At 42.3% G+C, this 17,420-nt stretch overlaps 1 protein-coding gene across 1 annotated transcript in view; it reads left to right on the plus strand.

Moving 5' to 3' along the window:
• Positions 1 to 17,420, plus strand: part of RIMS2 (regulating synaptic membrane exocytosis 2) — a 532,133-nt gene that overhangs the window by 231,152 nt on the left and 283,561 nt on the right. Inside the window, exon 6 of the mRNA XM_018559015.1 lies at positions 11,161 to 12,074. Within this exon, the coding sequence (XP_018414517.1) occupies positions 11,161 to 12,074 (914 nt within the window). The remainder of the gene's footprint in view (positions 1 to 11,160; positions 12,075 to 17,420) is intronic.

Consider the following 17,420-nt stretch of genomic DNA (forward strand, 5'->3'; position numbering starts at 1 on the left):
GGTGGGCGTGGCTTACGCGGCCTGTGCCGTGGGCACGGCGGCCGCAGCGGGAGCAGCGTGTGACGTGTGGCTCAGGCCGCATGTGGAGCCCGGAACAGCCCCAAACAGGCAAATCAATCGATAGCCGACGAATCGACGATCGAAAACATTGCCAACGTTTTCAATCGTCGATTTTAATCGACTAAATCGATTAACTGTTGCAGCTCTAATGAGTTTGGGGTGAGGGAGATGTAAAGTGAGAGTGTGTTCTGTAGTGACACTGAGGTCAGCGGCAGCAACAACACCATCTAGTGAGAGGACATGCTACCCATACACCCAGAGGTGTCAGATACCAGTTTTCACATGCTGTTTTCAGTGAAGATAATCTCTGATGTATCATCAGTTTGACTTTCTCAGCTTTGTGAAAAATCTACTTTAAAGGTCTCACCTACAGTAAATTAGGTTAGTAAAAATTAGGTTAGTAAAAATAATAACTCCAGATGGAAAGACTGTGTCTCCTGTATATATTTCCATGCTGCATATTCTGGTTTGGCTGAACTGTTCCTTTAAAAGCTTTATTGTGACCTATCCAATGCTTCCATCTCTTCATTGGTAACTACGACCAAAAACCTGCTGCAAAGGAAAAGCTGTGCCCATTGCAAGCGCCCTGATATTACCTTTCATTTTCTAACTGGCACTGGAAAATTGTTGGCTGCTCTCGGGTTCTTCTGGACATCCCCATAAATTTGCTGTTCATTTATGTTGCTAAATGAGCCCCAGCGCGTCTGCGATACTCTGCGGGTCTCCTCTTATGAAGTAGCATTTTTGCCTTTCCTCTCGGTTCTAAACATGTTTTATTTTGTGCTATAGAAAGCAGTAAATAAAACATATGGCTTTGTGACAGAAGAATAGTTTTATTACTGCAGTTACTCAAATTACACACAAGGGTATTCTGCGAGTGTGAATGTCAAAGAATGATACTATAGAATCCTTCTAAATTCCGGGTTAAAGAAGACACTTCTTGTGTGTTTAGGCCTGTGTGCAACTCAACTCTATATATTACTGGTAATGGCCAACCTCCCTTCTTTTCATTCACTTGTTCACTAAGGGTGTTCTGTTATATAGGGCATACCTTGTTATATTTTAAGAAGGACAATCAAAAACCCATGCAGTGGGGCTACCCCTAACCAAGGGTTAAAAGATAACTAATTTATCCCATTGTTTTCTTTAGGGTCACGGGAGGACATACTAACCTCCTCCCGTGACCCAAAGCTCAGTATATAGCGAGCATTTGCCCACGATATATTGAGAGTGCCACAGCCGGGACGGATCCTGACAATACTGTTGAGATCCACCCAGCTGGCTGATTGACAGCGGGCTCTAGAGGAAGAGCCAGTTGTGCCCGCCCCACCCCTGTCTGTTCCTCCAGTCAGCGCTGGAGGATCAGAGAGGGGCGGGGGGGATCCCAACATTACTTTCGAGATCCACCCAGCTGCGTGAATGACAGCTGGCTCTGCCTATCTAGAGGCAGAGCCAGCTGTACCCGCCCCCGCCGCTGGAGGATCGCAGCAGGGAGGGGGGAATCCCTGCAGGGAGCCGTGACTGACATTCACCACTCTCTGCAGGGAGATGATCGGGAAGTGCGCGAGCGACGGTATGTGTCAGCTCACTTCCCCCTCAATAGACCTGTGACAGTTTCATTGTCACAGGTCGGCTCTAACTATGAGGATGAGGGAAAATCACTCACCTTATAGTTCTCCTTTAAGTGCTTATTTTGTCTAGGGGGCAGATTCACTTATCTGATCCTTGGTCCCACCGGCTTCCTCCAGGCTGCTAGAGCTGTCCATGCATCCTCTTCTCCCCTGGACTCTGGTGGTCTAAGGGCTGCTGATGTCATGACTTCTAATTCAGGTCCGCTGACCACCGCAGTGCTGAGGATCAGGTAAGAAAAAGCTCCCTAGGCAAAACAAGCACTTAACCCTTGCAGTGCGGGGGTAGGCCCACTGTAAGGTTAAGTTTCATTTTCTTTAACCCATGAAAAAATGGGCAGAGTAAAAAAAGCTCATACAGTGTATGATGCAGTCTGTCAGAAGCATTAACACAGCAGTTCTTGTTTCTCTGAGTTCCCCCATAGTTTTATTACCTGTTGATCCTGCCAGTAGATCTATTATTTTTCCACTTTCTGTAACAGGGTGGCAACATTGTTCATTCTGCAGTGAAATACCAAACATTTACACATGCAAAGAGTGGACTTTTAGGGTACCCAAGGATGCAATATGAACAAATATAAGTAAAAAATATATATTAATAATAGTTAAAAATTTTTTACATTTACATGTATGTACAAAAAGCATGCCACACTGATCAGTGATTAGCAGCATCTAAGGCCTATTTGGTAATTCCCCTACTGCACTACCTACTTAACATCCAAAGCACAATTGCCATACAATATACATATTCATCCAGGGGCGTAACTAGAAATTACAGACCCCCATAGCAAAATTTTGCATGGGGCCCCGTGATTGCTAGTTATGCCACTTGCAGAGCCCCAGCGGAGAGTGACCCTGCAGAGCCCACCATAGACTCTCTGTAGTGGGCTCTGCAGGGTCTGAGATCTCTTAGCCCCGCCTCCTCCATTCCGAACACCACCCTCATCTGCCGCAGCGGCTGGCTGTCTCTGACACAGCTCCGCAGCGGCTATGAGGGGAAATGCGCCGTGGCCGCTGCTGAGCTGTGTCTGTGACAGTGAGCACCCCCACATGCCCGGGCCCCATAGCGGCCGCCTGGGTCGCTATGGCGATTGTTACGCCACTGTATTCATCTATTTACCTGATCATATCAAGTTCATTATATCATAGCAGACATATCAGACACATATTACAGATTCTGTGCAGCACGCAGTGAAGTAGGGTATTCTGTATGTGTTTCACAGCCAGATGCTGCTTCTTCAGGAGAGGAACTGAGGTTTCTAAAAGACTATACAAAACACATCATAAATAAAGAAAAAGCAGTATATGCAATATACAATAATCAGCACAGATTCATGGACATATCAAGCCCATACCATAGCTTAAATCAGACACATACTGAGTGTATTATATACTCTGTGCAGCAGGTAGTGGAGTAGGATATTGTCTATGTGGTGGAAGTATGGTATTCTCTACACGAGGGAAGAAAGGTATTCTCTACGTAGGGGAAGTATGGTATTCTCTATGCGGGGGAAGTAGGGTATTCTTTCCGCAAGGGACTTAGGGTATTCTCTATGTAGGGGAAGTAGGGTATTCTCTACGCGGGGGAAATAGGGTATTTTTTATGCGCTTCATAGCCAGACTCTGCTTCTTATACTTACATATAGAAAATACATATATTTAGTTTTTGACCATATATACCTTTTAAGAAGATCTCTTTTTAAAGCAGAACCAGACCCACCAATTTAAAGGAGAACTATGAGGTGAGTGATTTTCACTCAACCTCATAGTTTGAGCCGACGTGTGACAATGAAACTGTCACACGTCGGCTCAATAGATCGGGAAGTGAGCGAACACATACCGTCGCTCGCTTACTTCTTGAACATGTCCCTGCAGACAGCCGTGACTGCCAGTCACGGCTCCCTGCAGGGATTCCCTCCTCCCTGCTCCGATCCTCCAGTGCCGGGGGAGGGTACAGCTGGCTCTGCCTCTAGATAGGCAGAGCCAGCTGTCAATCACGCAGCTGGGTGGATCTCGACAGTAATGTCGGGATCCGTCCTGGCTGCGGTGGTCTCAGTATACTGAGCTTGACCTTGACCCTTAGGAGAGCTATGGGGAAAAACGCTTACCCCATAGTTCTGCTTTAATGTCACCCAAAACTGTAACTTTCAAGGGGTGCCAACTGTCAAGGTTGCCAGTGTGCTTATTTCAACTCCCAACTGAACTTTCAAGCCCTGAAATGACTGGTGTCATAGCTAATGACATGTGCAGCACCGTGGCAACTGCAATCCAAATAGAGGCCAAGATGGTGCCTTCCTTGGCTGTAAGGGATAGGGGGGTGTAATTCCACTATAGCATGCATGTCTAAAATATAACACAAAGATCATAGCTCTCTTTTACCGTATAAGGGAAATTAGCCACAGAGCAACAATCTAGTAGACATAAAAAAAATGAATTTATTATTCTTACCCCAATTGTGTTTATAACACTCCTTTTCTGAATAAGTGGAGACACACTTTAAATTCTCTAACAAGATAACTTCTCCATTGTCAGGCTTGATTTTTATTTTCTTTCTTTGCACCCGTTCATGTGTTGTATGGAAAATGTCAGCGTCCCCCTGTCATTTTGTCCGTTTCTCGTGACACGCTGCGCTGTTTTTCTGAGGGCCACAGCGAGGTAAATGAAAATGTGCAGAATCACTCTCATGCTTCAGTAAACTTTATAAGCTGAATTGTGAAAAGCCCTTGCTGAGTAGAATGTGTCGGGTGTTTCACAGAAACATTACTTAAGAAGCTGCTGACACCACTGAATAATGACTCCAAATTAATGGAGAGCCTGAAGGATTACCTATCAAAGTGCAGTGCTAAGAACAAAGCTGCTTCTTCTACAGCTAGCCATACGTTTCCACTTTAATTATTGCGACGGCAAAACCAAATATCCGTGAAAATCCAGCAAACACAATTTTTCTATTGTTCTTTATCTCCAGAATAACCAACAAGAGCTGTGTGTGTAGGATGCCATTTTAGAGCTAATCAGTTAAATATGAATTGCTTGTTTTTACGGTTCGGAGGTGTTTTTGTTAAATCATTAAGGTCTCTCAGCTTGCCCCTAAGCTGGCCATACACTTGTAGATTTTCATTAGAAGGTTCCTACAGAAAGTCAGTAAGATTGTTGGTCAGAACATTGGATACCACCAAATTTTGTTTTAAAGTCCTGAACAATTTTGTTGGATTGCTATGCTAATGTTGTGAATTTTAACATTCGATTTTGGGATGCAAGGAAGTGATAGAATGTTTAGTGACCTAACTAGCCACTCCCTCATACTCCTGTAGTATTATTTTTTCCCAGCTGGGAAATACATTTATAGTTAGATCATTGTTCGTTCAGATAAGAAATTAGAAACATTTTCCTTCCTTCGCCTTGAATTTTTCTGCTCACTATGGTCAAAAAACAATTGTCGATTTGTTCCCTTTAAATGTTTACCTTTTAGACAATTGTTTTATGTTACACCCATGTCATGTTCAAGGTGTAATATGAAAATGGTCATATCACCATCCCGCACCCCCACTTACCTGAATTGCGGGGCTCTTCTCACCGTGGACTGCTGCTCTTCTTTGATATGGGAGGTATGTTGGGGTGCTATTCAAATAAATGGCAATGCATTGCAGCTAGTGCATGGTAGGTGTGCTGTGTGATAGCGTGTATTAATCACACAGTATCATACAATTACCACAATGCCATGGTGTGAATGGGCCTTGAGAGTGGATGAAAACAAGTGGCATGCCTTCTATTTCTGCAGATGTTTATCAAGGGTGGTGGTACCAATTTGTGTTTGAGACGGAATCTTGAAAATATGGAGTAGCAACCATATAAAAATGTCACATGTAAATAAAAAAAGTATTTCAGGTACTACTTTTTGGTAGACAGGAGACATTAGATAGATAGATAGATAGATAGATAGATAGATAGATAGATAGATAGATAGATAGATAGATAGATAGATAGATAGATAGATAGATAGATAGATATTAGTAGTCAGGAGATAGATAGATAGATAGATAGATAGATAGATAGATAGATAGATAGATAGATAGATAGATAGATAGATAGATACATAGATAGATAGATAGATAGATAGATAGATAGATAGATAGATAGATAGATAGATAGATAGATAGATAGATACATAGATAGATAGATAGATAGATAGATAGATAGATAGATAGATAGATAGATAGATACATAGATAGATACATAGATAGATAGATACATAGATAGATAGATACATAGATAGATAGATACATAGATAGATAGAAAACAGTATTAGTACAAAGGTATGAGTCAAGTATCAGTCACATGCTTTATTTTAATTTTGTTCTCCATTTCTTCTCCTATCCTGAACCCTGGATTAGCCTGGACCATTGTTACATTCATAGATCACAATCTTTAAAGTACCGTCCTTTCATTTTAATCAATTCTTACTGACAGGCAGGGCATCAGCTGTCAATTCATAGCTCATTCTTGACATCTCAAGGTTTTCAATTCAAGCTCATGGGAAGAATACTGTCTATGAATGATTACAGCAGAATTTCTAACTTTTTATCTTATTGATAAATTAATTCACACGGAAGACACTGAATAAAGTTTCAGATAAGGGCTATTGTAACAGGATAGTTCTAGGTAGGTGATTGTTATTTGAGTCCACCCATAGCACCCTTCCATACTTTCCATATCTCTAGGGGTTCAGAAAGTGGGATTTCTTAGGTGAGCTGCCAGTTCCACCCACCTGCTGCAAGCAATACCATGCTTTGAAAATCCACTAGGTAACCATTCACTTACAGGACTGCTGTGTAACATAGAACTCACTCAATAGTCATCTCTAATTTTATAAAGAATCTTATATTCTAGAATGTGGGAGAATGGATGCAAATGCTGCTGTTTATTCTTATTGCACATTTGTTTTTGGTACACGGTGGACTGTTGATTACAATCCTCTGCCCATTTTTTTGGTCATTGTCAGGGACCATAGCACCTCCAGGTGGCGCAGGAACCAGGTCCTGCAGTTCCTGCGCTCACCTACAGGTGTTTCAAGGCAGACAGGAGATGTCAGGTACCAGACCACCACTGGGTGGTGCTGGAACCTGCATGTTCAGTCCTCACCTGTGGCCGTTTCCCAGCTTAATCACTACCCGGGAGGGTATTTAATCCCTCCCTGCAGTCTGGATATTGCCAAAGTAGCCTGTTGCCATTTGCTATGAATCCCTATTCCCTGCTTGTTGTCCGGAGCCCTGTTCCCTGCTTGTTGTCCGGAGCCCTGTTCCCTGCTTTTTGTCCGGAGCCCTGTTGCCTGCTTGTTGCCCGGAGCTGTGACCTGTTTGACAATGATCCCAACAAAAAACAGAGGGAGCAATAAAGAACATACAGGGGTCCCGATGGCTCAACACTCTATCCAAGATTTTTTTTTAAAAAAAGAAGATATTTGTACGCATGAATGATTTTTTGAATAGATACAAAAATGCATTGATTTTCTTTTATATCACAGAAAATAACTTTCCCCAAATGGAGATCACAAAAAGGAGATTTTTTTTCCTCCAAAAAGGAGATTTTCTTTTATATGTTCTTGGAGTTAAAGCATCTGATTGGCCAACTCCGCCAGAAAGTGAGATTCATTAGCTTTTTTGGGGGACTCTCAGAAATTGGTCCTGTGACCTGGGCCAGGGAGGGTTTAGAATAGGAAGGACTTTAGCACAAAGGAGACATTTGTCTTTGCGATTTGCTGTTCTTATTTTCAGTTTCCAGGGGTATAGGTCCTCTTCAAATGAGTGACTGCAACCTTTGGGTTTATATAGATATTCTAATAACATCTGACACTAAAAATAGTTTTCATCATGTATACTACTGAAGGATTAAGACTAATCTGGGGATCATATAACTGGCAAGCAGAAATCTGTGCAGTTTATAGTATAGGTCTGTTTCTCTGCGGAAATGGACTTTTCTGCACATTAAATGTGCCATTATTTAGACTTTTTTGTCATTTTATATTCTATTTAGTTAAACTTATTTGGTTGTTGCTTCATTTCCTGATGACATTGTTGCTTTTTAATTTGTTATATGCCTACATCAGATTTTAATATAGACACCATTGTTTTCCTTGACGTTCTTTCCCTTAACATTCTATGTTCCTGCAAATGTCCTTACCTTAGAAGTTACTTCTTGCGTGATACAATTCTATTTCCTGCTTTATAGTACATTACATTCCTGTTGAAGGCGAACTTTCTGACCATGTTTCATGTTACACCCAAATTTATGATGTAACATAAAAGATAGTCATCATACAATTTACCTGAACCACAGGGTTACTCTCCTTGCATGCTTGTGTTCAATTTGTATTATGGAACCGTTGTGCATGGCTCCTCCCACACAACCGCATCATCCATTCATAGATACTTTCACGGGATCTGTGAATGGAAAAACTACAAGTCAGCCCATCAGGCAACGTAGCAGATGGATGTGTAATTCTTAAAGGAATACAAGTCACCGCTCTTGTAGTTCATTCATTTTTCCTGCTTTCCGTGTTACGGAATGTCCATACCTTCGAACGGACATGGAGGGGAGAAAGTGTCTGCAGGAGCGAGAGCATTGCACCTGCTATCCACTAATTGTGGTTGTAATGTTTTACCGGTTCCAGTGCACAAAAACAATAATTGCACATTTTTTCTTTTTGCATTTAATATATATATGTATCTTTTTGAAAAGTTGGAATTTCCCTTTATTACACCTAAGGTTATTTTAAGTGGAGCTCACATCAGGTATATTTTTTCCTGCTAAGTGCATGCATGCTAAATATTGTGTAGCACCTACAGATATGTGTTACCTCACACCAATGTCACTTTTTTGCCTTTGACCATATGTCTACTTTAATTGCAATGTGATAAGTATCTCATAAAATTATTCATTCTTTAGCCTTCCTGCGATGAGTCCCTTTTTGAAGCCTCAGACACATCGATCGTCCATCCAGGAGTAGTGATCTCTTCATAACCGCATGTAATCGTACCAAAAAGGATTACATGCGGAGTGCCAGCACACTGCCACTTTCAATGCAGCCGCTGTCACCCAATCATTAAAAGAGAACTATAGGGCAACCTTTTTATCCCATATTTCTCTTTAGGGTCACGGGAGGACCCTGTATATTAACATCATCTCGTGACCCAAAGCTCAGTATATAGCGAACTGTTGCCCTCTATATACTGAGAGAGCCGCAGCCGGGACGGATCCCGACAATACTGTGGAGAACCACCCAGCTGGCTGATTGACAGCGGGCTCTGCTTATCTAGAGGCATAGCCAGCTGTGCCCGCCCCCTACCTAGTCCGTTCCCACAGTCAGCACTGAAGTATCGGAGAGGGGGGAATCCCTGCGGGGAGTGGTGACCGACAGTCACTGCTCTCTGCAGGGAGATGATTTGTAAGTGAGCGAGCGACTGTATGTGTTTCGCTCACTTCCCGAACTATAGAGCCGACATGTGACAGTTTCAATGTCACAAGTCAGCTCTAACAATGAGTTTATTGAGTGTGAAGTGTATATCACTCACCTCATAGTTCTCCTTTAACTTGAATGGATGACAGCTGCTTCTTCTAAATGACATATGTTGGATTCCTGCTGCAGGAATTCACAAGTTCCTGATACAGGAATTCCTAAATGTACCTAATATGGTAGGTGTAAATGAAACCTAAAAGAGAATGATTATGGCCAGTTCCCTGACCATGCAGCTCTCGCTGCTGATTGGACATTGCCCAAAGAACAACTCCTGGCTCCAGTAAGGGACTCACCACAGCATACTTAAAGAATTTAGAAGTTGCTTACAACGTACATGTCCATCATACTGCCAATTTTGGTTCAGGGTAATTGCCTATTGTGTACTCCCAGAGGCAGGAGCACCCTTCACTACAATGCTAGCGTGTACTGAAAGAATACTCAGTGTTCACACATTAATCCTGAGCTTTGCAGTTAATCACCTGCTAAGAATTCTCACACTTTGAGAAAGACTATTTTAGGGTTAAGGATTTCTCTACATTGACATCTGACCTTACAACACAGTTTGCTCTCTGAGCATTACAAACACAACCCAATATCAGTCAGTTCACAGCTGAACTATAACGTACTTGTAATATCCGTAGATATTATTGCTCTCTCAACTAATGATAAAGGAGATGGAGTTTGTCCTAGGAGCTGTGTTCCATTCCACTACCAACTTGACAAATGATGAAACTTCTTCAGCAAGGCATTATTGCACTTCCCTCTAATCCTGAGGCTTTGTGATAGATTACAGCAAGCTACAACACATTTCACTCAATAAGCTGGAATCAGAGCCTCAGCAGTCGGAGCAAAGAAATCTGCAATAAAGATGATTGTTCCAACTTAGACTGATAAGGGAGGATAATGCCTGAAATGTTGCCTTTTGTTATGGGCCGGTGGGTAATTCTAAATGTCATACATAGACAAAGATTAGAATTTTACTGGGAACTACACCAGAGGCAGAGCAGATGTTGCCCCATTCTGTTATGAAACGGCTATTCCTTTTGCACCAGTGAAAATTCTTGTTCTTTAGATGTTGATGGCAGTGTATTTGAGGTTACTTGAGGAATGACTTGATCTTTTAAGAAAGGTTCAGCTTAAAGTGCATGTAAACCCTAACAATTAACTTGGATTTGCTCTCTTTTGGTCTGTTAACTTAAAGGTGAACTATGATGTGAGTGATTTTCACTTGACCTCATAGTTCGGGAAGTGAGCGAACTTATACCGTCGCTCGCTCACTTTCTGATCATGTCCCTGCAGAGAGCGGTGACTGTCAGTCACCGATCCCCACAGGGATTTCCCCCCCCCCCCGCTCCGATCCTCCAGCACTGAGTGGAGAAACGGACGGGGAGGAGGCAGGCACAGCTGGCTCTGCCTCTAGATTGGCAGAGCCCGCTGTCACTCATGCAGCTGGGTGGATCTCAACAGCATTGTCAGGATCCATCTCGGCTGCGGTGATCTCGGTATATAGTGAGCAATAGCTCGCTATATACTGAGCTTTGGGTCACGGGAGGACGTTAGCATATTGTCTCCTGTAACCCTTAAAAAAACTATGGGATAAAAAGGTTACCCCATAGTTCTCTTTTAACCATTGAAAACATTTTCTTATATCTGTTCAGTAAGTGCAAAAATATATCTGTTGATCCTGTGTTCAGAAAGCTAGTGAGCCTGTAACTTCTTGTGCATTCTACCTCTGTTGCACTGAAATCTCAAGCAATGTTATTAGGGCTGCTTACCAGCTTACCAGTCATTACATCTTTATTTTTGTTCCTGGGTTTAGATACACTTTAATTAAAATGTGGAAAAACAGGGCTGTAACCTTTAAATGGTCTTTATTTGCCCATAATATGTCAACTAATAGTGCATATATAAGATCACATTGTCTGCAAAGAGTAACTACAGTTCTGTTTGATGTTACAGGAAAAGAAGTCCATCCATATCCAGAGACCAGAATCGAAGATACGACTCTCCGGACGATATAGGGGAACATTCACAGTATGTTACATCAGACAGCGCAATGCCTAGATCACCATCAGATTTCTCTGACCGGCGATCGCCGCGAGGGCCTCAGATGTATGATGAACCTGAGCACAGTGATTACCGGAGAAGTCGGAGGCGTTCTAATGAGTATTCGGTAGATGAGGAGGACATTCAGGACAGGGATGAATATGAAAAACAAAGGCGGGAGGAAGAGTATCAAGCAAGGTATAGGAGTGACCCCAATTTGGCTCGATATCCGGTAAAACCTCAACCTTACGAAGAACAGATGCGCATCCATGCGGAGGTTTCACGGGCGCGACATGAAAGGAGACATAGTGACGTTTCTCTAGCTCACACAGAGCTAGAAGAGTCTCGGATGTCAATGCTGAGGCTAGACAGACCGTCACGGCAAAGGTCTGCATCTGAACGTAGGGCGGCCATGGAGAGTCAACGCTCTTATTCTATAGAAAGAACTAGAGATGTGCAGGGGCCAAGTCCTGGTCGACAAAGGAACTCAAATCATAGTCCCCCAACTCCTAGGAGGAGTCCCATTCCTAACGATAGGCCAGAGCTGAGGCGCACTGATTCTTTATGTAAACAGCACCACTTGGATCCAAGTTCTGCGGTGAGGAAAACCAAAAGAGAAAAAATGGAAACCATGCTTAGGAATGACTCGCTTAGTTCAGACCAGTCTGAATCCGTCCGGCCCCCACCGCCCAAGCCTCATAAAACGAAAAAGGGAGGTAAAACGCGTCAGATCTCGTTGAGCAGCTCAGAAGAAGAGCTGGCATCAACACCGGAGTACACGAGTTGTGACGATGTTGAGATTGAGAGTGAAAGTGTGAGTGAGAAAGGTAAGCCTCTCAGCGGGTTCTATTTCCAGGTGTGGAATTGTACCTACATACATTAACTCATCGCTCTTTTTACATTCTCTATGTGTTGTTCTGTCTATGCTGAGAATAACGTGTGCACACACATTTTTAAAATGATGTCAGAGTTTTAACAACTACTTGGTATTGGATTTTTTTGGTCGTATTATTGTATCAGAGATGAACGTTTTCAGGTGAATTTTGTGAAATGGCAGGTGAACCGTGCAGCTATGATACTTTCTAGGTTAAAATGGCAGGCTGATGTTCATGAATATGTGAGTGTAAGGTCAGTGTATAATTCGCTGAGGAGTGTGAAGATTAACTCATACATATTCAGATGGTTCTGGGAATCCCATTTAACCTGGAAGTACACTTGATCCTTTAAATTCGCAGACAATGCCTAATCAGTCTACTCCTCTCTAATCATATAATGACTGAAAGACCTGGCTGGGATTCCAGCAGTGGCCGACCAGCTTCCCCTTCTAGAGCAGGATAAAGAAAAATCTATAGGAGAAGCTGGTTTGTCTCTCTGAATCTATCTTTGTTACAGTTCTGAAGTAGCTGGATTAAAGATACCATAGACATGAGATGGTCATCATCTCATTCTTGCATACTTAAAGTGTATTTCCACTTTTGGAACGGCAGTGTGGGCTGCTGTGCTGTGATGGAGCTCCATCCATATGTGCATTGTTTGTACAGCTCCCATGTGCACCTGCAGAGGTGCCAGGAGCCAGAATGTGATGTCATTCCAGTCCAAGCACAGGACATAAGAGGGAGCTATAAGCAATGCACGTATGGATGGAGCTCCCTCGTGGCCATACCCCCAGCCCAACCTACCTTAAGTCGACACTCAACGCTGGGCAGCATATTTTTAATGGCTGCTCGGTGTGAGAACGGACAGTGCTGCGTTAGGGGAAGGCTAGGGGCAGCCTCTCACCTAGAAAAGTGGACTGAACATGGGGATTCGCGACCCACTTTTGGGTCACGACCCACCAGTTGAGAACCATGGCTTTAACCCTTTGTTAGGAGAGGCAGTGTTCAAATCTACTTTAAAAATCATGATGAAATAAGCCAGCACAGTACAGAGAGGGTTAAACCCCTCACAACCCCCTCCTAACATTTTAACCCTTACCCTAACCCAAGTAAAATCAGTTTAAACTGCAATAAGAATTTGATAAATGTTTTTTTTAGATTATGCTTTGTGAATGGCATAATCTATAAATAGGTAATAATCATAGGTGTTATCCCGATTTGGCTGTGAAGATGGAAATACACTTTAAAATGTTTGCCCATTCGTCCAATGTTCTTCATTGTTAGCCCAGAGGTAAGCATAGTAATGTTTTCTAGTTTATACGTGCTGATAAGATGCAATTCTTTTGGCCCATACCCAGGACCAAAACAATGATTTAATAGTTTTCTCTTATAAGTTAATTTCTGCATTTTATCATGGTAGTGTATTTGTAGCCAAAGCATTTTTCTTTTTTAGTTTTGGATGGACAATTGTCTGCTCATGGTCATGTTTGTCAGACAAAAAAAATAAATAAGAGAAAATCTCGCGAAAGTGACACCTGTCATCGGAAATGGTATCCCTTTTGGAAGATGTCCTCTCACTGCCTGGCTTGGTGACAAATAACAAGTATTGAAGTTCTTATCAATTGTTGTCCTGCTGATAATGGTCACCAGGAGTAATACAGAGAGACATAGATCACAATAAAAACCTGGCAGATTTTCTAACTTTTTCACATTTGCTATCCAGAACTAAACAAATAAAATAAATATACAAAGAATAAAATATAAAGAATAAAAATACTAAAAGATGCTGACAAGTATGATATGCAGGGCCCTGGAGGTTCCAACACAACCCAAAAGAGTTGAAGCTTTGCCTGTTCAGAACATCTGCCATTCAGGTGGAGCATAAGATTGTGAAAGCTTCTGTAATTTTGTGAGAACATCTCTGTGTTCCCGCACTTCATATTTGTCAGAAGATTTCAGTATTTTTAAACAGAAAGAGAATCTTTACGCTAAGCATTGATTTTACTCTAATCCTTCTGTTATATATTGGTCTACATCTCCTTGAATGCAATAAGTGTAAAGTGGACCTTGTACCCCAAGTAAGATCCACTTATTTATTGTGGGTTCCTATGTCCCTAAATTGAAAAAAACAGTGTAGTAAAAAAGTTAGTTGACATACCTACCTTACCCCTGGCTTCCATTCTGCAGCAGGTAATGTCACTCTCCTTCCTATGAGATCCTACGGAAAGCCAAGTAGCCCAATTCTCAGGAGATGATACCAAAGCACAGTGCAGTATTGTTATTTTGCCAGATTTGGGCTACTCAACACTCCTTGGGATCTCACTGGAAACATGGCAACATTACCCGCGCCTAGTGCCATGGACAGAAGTCGGGGGATGGTATATCAACTACCCCCTCCCCAACTCCCACTGCTTTTTTTAGAAAGGGGAAGAAGGCCCTTAATAAATAAGTAGACCTTGTTTTAGTTATTATAACCATTCCATAGATATCAGTAGAAGAGCCGAAAGCCTTTTCACACTTGGATCATGTGCTAACAAGAAACCTGTGGGGCTATTTAAGATTCCGGAATTCTTTTTCCTAGGGTAGGATTGTGCAGCTCTGCACATTACAAAAAGAAGAGAAACAGAAAAGCCATAACACTGCTTCCTTAAAAGGAGAACTATGAGGTGAGTGCTTTTCACTCACCTCATAGTTCTAGCCGACCTGTGACAATGAGGTGTTCGCTCACCTCTCGATACCGGCGTTCGCTCACCTCTCGATCCTGTCACGGCTCTCTGCCGTGACAGTGGAGGGGCTGGATTCCCCCCGCTCCGATCCACAGCGCTGACTGGCAGAACGGACGGGGGAGGGGGCGGGTACAGCTGGCTCTGCCTCTAGATAGGCAGAGCCAGCTGTCACTCACGCAGCTGTGCGGATCTCGACATCGATGTCGGGATCCGCTCCGGCTGCGGAGTCTCAGTATCGCTGTAGCCCGCGGTATACTGAACTTAGGGTAACGGGAGGATGCTAGTTTGTGTCCTCCCGTTACCCTAAGGAGAACTAGGGGGAAAAGCCCTGACCCCATAGTTCTCCTTTAAGTTCTAAATGCTGCATGATTATTGGCTATTGTCAGAGCTACAACATTGTAGGGATATTTAGTTGTATACTTACAATACTATCCTATAAACATCACATTGGCCTCGTGCACGATTCCGCACGGATTTCTGCACGGTCAGGAGTCGTATAGGTGTGCTCCGATTGTGCTGTGGGTGCCATTATTTTCCAATAGCACCCCAGTCGCGCCGGGGCGGATTGGGCGGTTTCCTGCCGCGATTCCGCCTGTGCTTCTGAACACACGGCTAAAACAGCTGCGTGTCGTGTATCGCAGAAAAAAGGTACTTGCCACGCGGTGGGGTGTCGCATAGGTGTGCACCGGCCCTAAACCTAATATTTCATTGCAACCAATCAGAATTCATTTTTCTAAAGTCAGGCCTGAATAATATGACTTCTCATTGGCCGCTATGTGTCCCTACAATTAAGAATTAGCACTCGTTATAGAATAAAGCCTTACCTATGTTTTATGTTGTGGCATTGTATATAGCAGGTTGCTTTGTGAAAAATGAAAAATTGTGTTAGATCTTTTTGCTGTTTTCTTTCTAGCCAAAGAAGTACCTAAAAGGACAATGGTCTACAACAACCCACAGAAACCAATCACAAATCAACTTTTAATATTTGCAGTTGCTTGCATTCAGAGATTAAATCTGATTGGCTGTTCTAGTTTACTGCACTTTGCACATCACTATGGGCCTTTGCACTGCCCCATTGGATTATGCGCCTCATAAATGTTTGTTTGTAACATAGTGGAGGTAATCAAGCAGATGCTTGTGTTACTTATGTACTTTTTTTGTACCCTATATAGATGTTTAGTATGGAAAATTGTTTTTATTTCAAGTTGCAGGATTTTCATTGTATACCTTCTTGTTATTTATTATATTATCTTTTATATTTTATTATCAAATTGTATTTATCTACCACCATATATTTATTGGACCAAATCAGGCAGATGTATGTATTGTTATTGACATATAATATGGCACAACATGCCTTGGGATACAATTGAAAAACGGCCAAAATATTTATTTTTATTTTGTGTAGTGCTCACCCCCGAAGGAGCCGCTGGAATAACCCGGGTCATCACTAGTTGTCTAGGGGATTTGGTCTTCAGCTACCCTCTTCTAGTGCCCACAAAGCTGGTATCCTCTCCAGTTATGCAATGCTGAATAACTTTTATTAACATCTTCACACTGGGGAGAGAGGGTATTGGGATTCTAAACATCCAGGGTAGTACAGACATAGACTCCAGACTCACCAGACCTTTTTTAGCATCTCAGTATAGATCCATTTGTAGTACAGTGAATAGTAATTTGAGTAACAGATGAGCAGGAATGAACACAAATTCTCCTGAGGAATGACACCAGACTTGCTCCTGAGGTCCTCTAGGTTCCAGGAACCTCCAGTAGCCACCATCTTTCCTGTTTCTCCTCCTCTGACAACAGCACAGGCCTCCTCCATCCTTGAGGCCTAGTAAAACTCCTCCCTCACTCCAGTTCCCATTTACATGGGTGGTATGACACCGAATTTGCTCCACTAGTTGAAATGATATTTTTAGCAACAGTCTTGGGCATTTTGTGCCATTTCACTGAATGTAATGGGTTTGCATGTTGTTTCGCTTGATGAAAAGTTTTATCTGTCTCAGCCGCTTCTTATCTCAGAGTTCATTACAGCTATACAATATATGGATTCATTTCACACGTCAATACATACAATCACAGTGACTGGTGGTCGTTACCTTGAGGCTATAGTGCACTTTGATTGATCATGTAAAGGACGTGACAGCCCATAATTCTTTGAATGTTTATAAAAACATGAATGCAACACAAAACCCTTCTATCTGATCATTGATAATGGCAATATTCAATATTCTGATAAACAGTCCATTGATTTTTGTCCATACAGAGCAAAGTAATCTGGGCCTATTTACATCCCCCTTGCCTGCAGTATGCAGTGACCTTTTCTTCACTACCTTGGTACCTCCATGGTACCAAGCAGAATCGAAAATCAATGAAAATGGTAAAAAAAAAAAAGTTTGAATTTAAAAAAAAAATGTAAATAAATAGTAAAATTTAAAAAGAAAGATAAAAAAAAAAAGAAAAAATAATAAAAAAACACATTTGGGGCAGAGCTTGCAGTGACAGCTAGCTCAGCCCAACTGTTTCCTATTGGCCGGCACCTGCTAGCGTCTTCTAACAAATCCCGCCC

The sequence above is a fragment of the Nanorana parkeri genome, unplaced genomic scaffold (genome assembly GCF_000935625.1).
Source record: "Nanorana parkeri isolate BGI_ZX_2015 unplaced genomic scaffold, ASM93562v1 scaffold16, whole genome shotgun sequence".
NCBI classification, from domain to species: Eukaryota; Metazoa; Chordata; class Amphibia; order Anura; family Dicroglossidae; genus Nanorana; species Nanorana parkeri.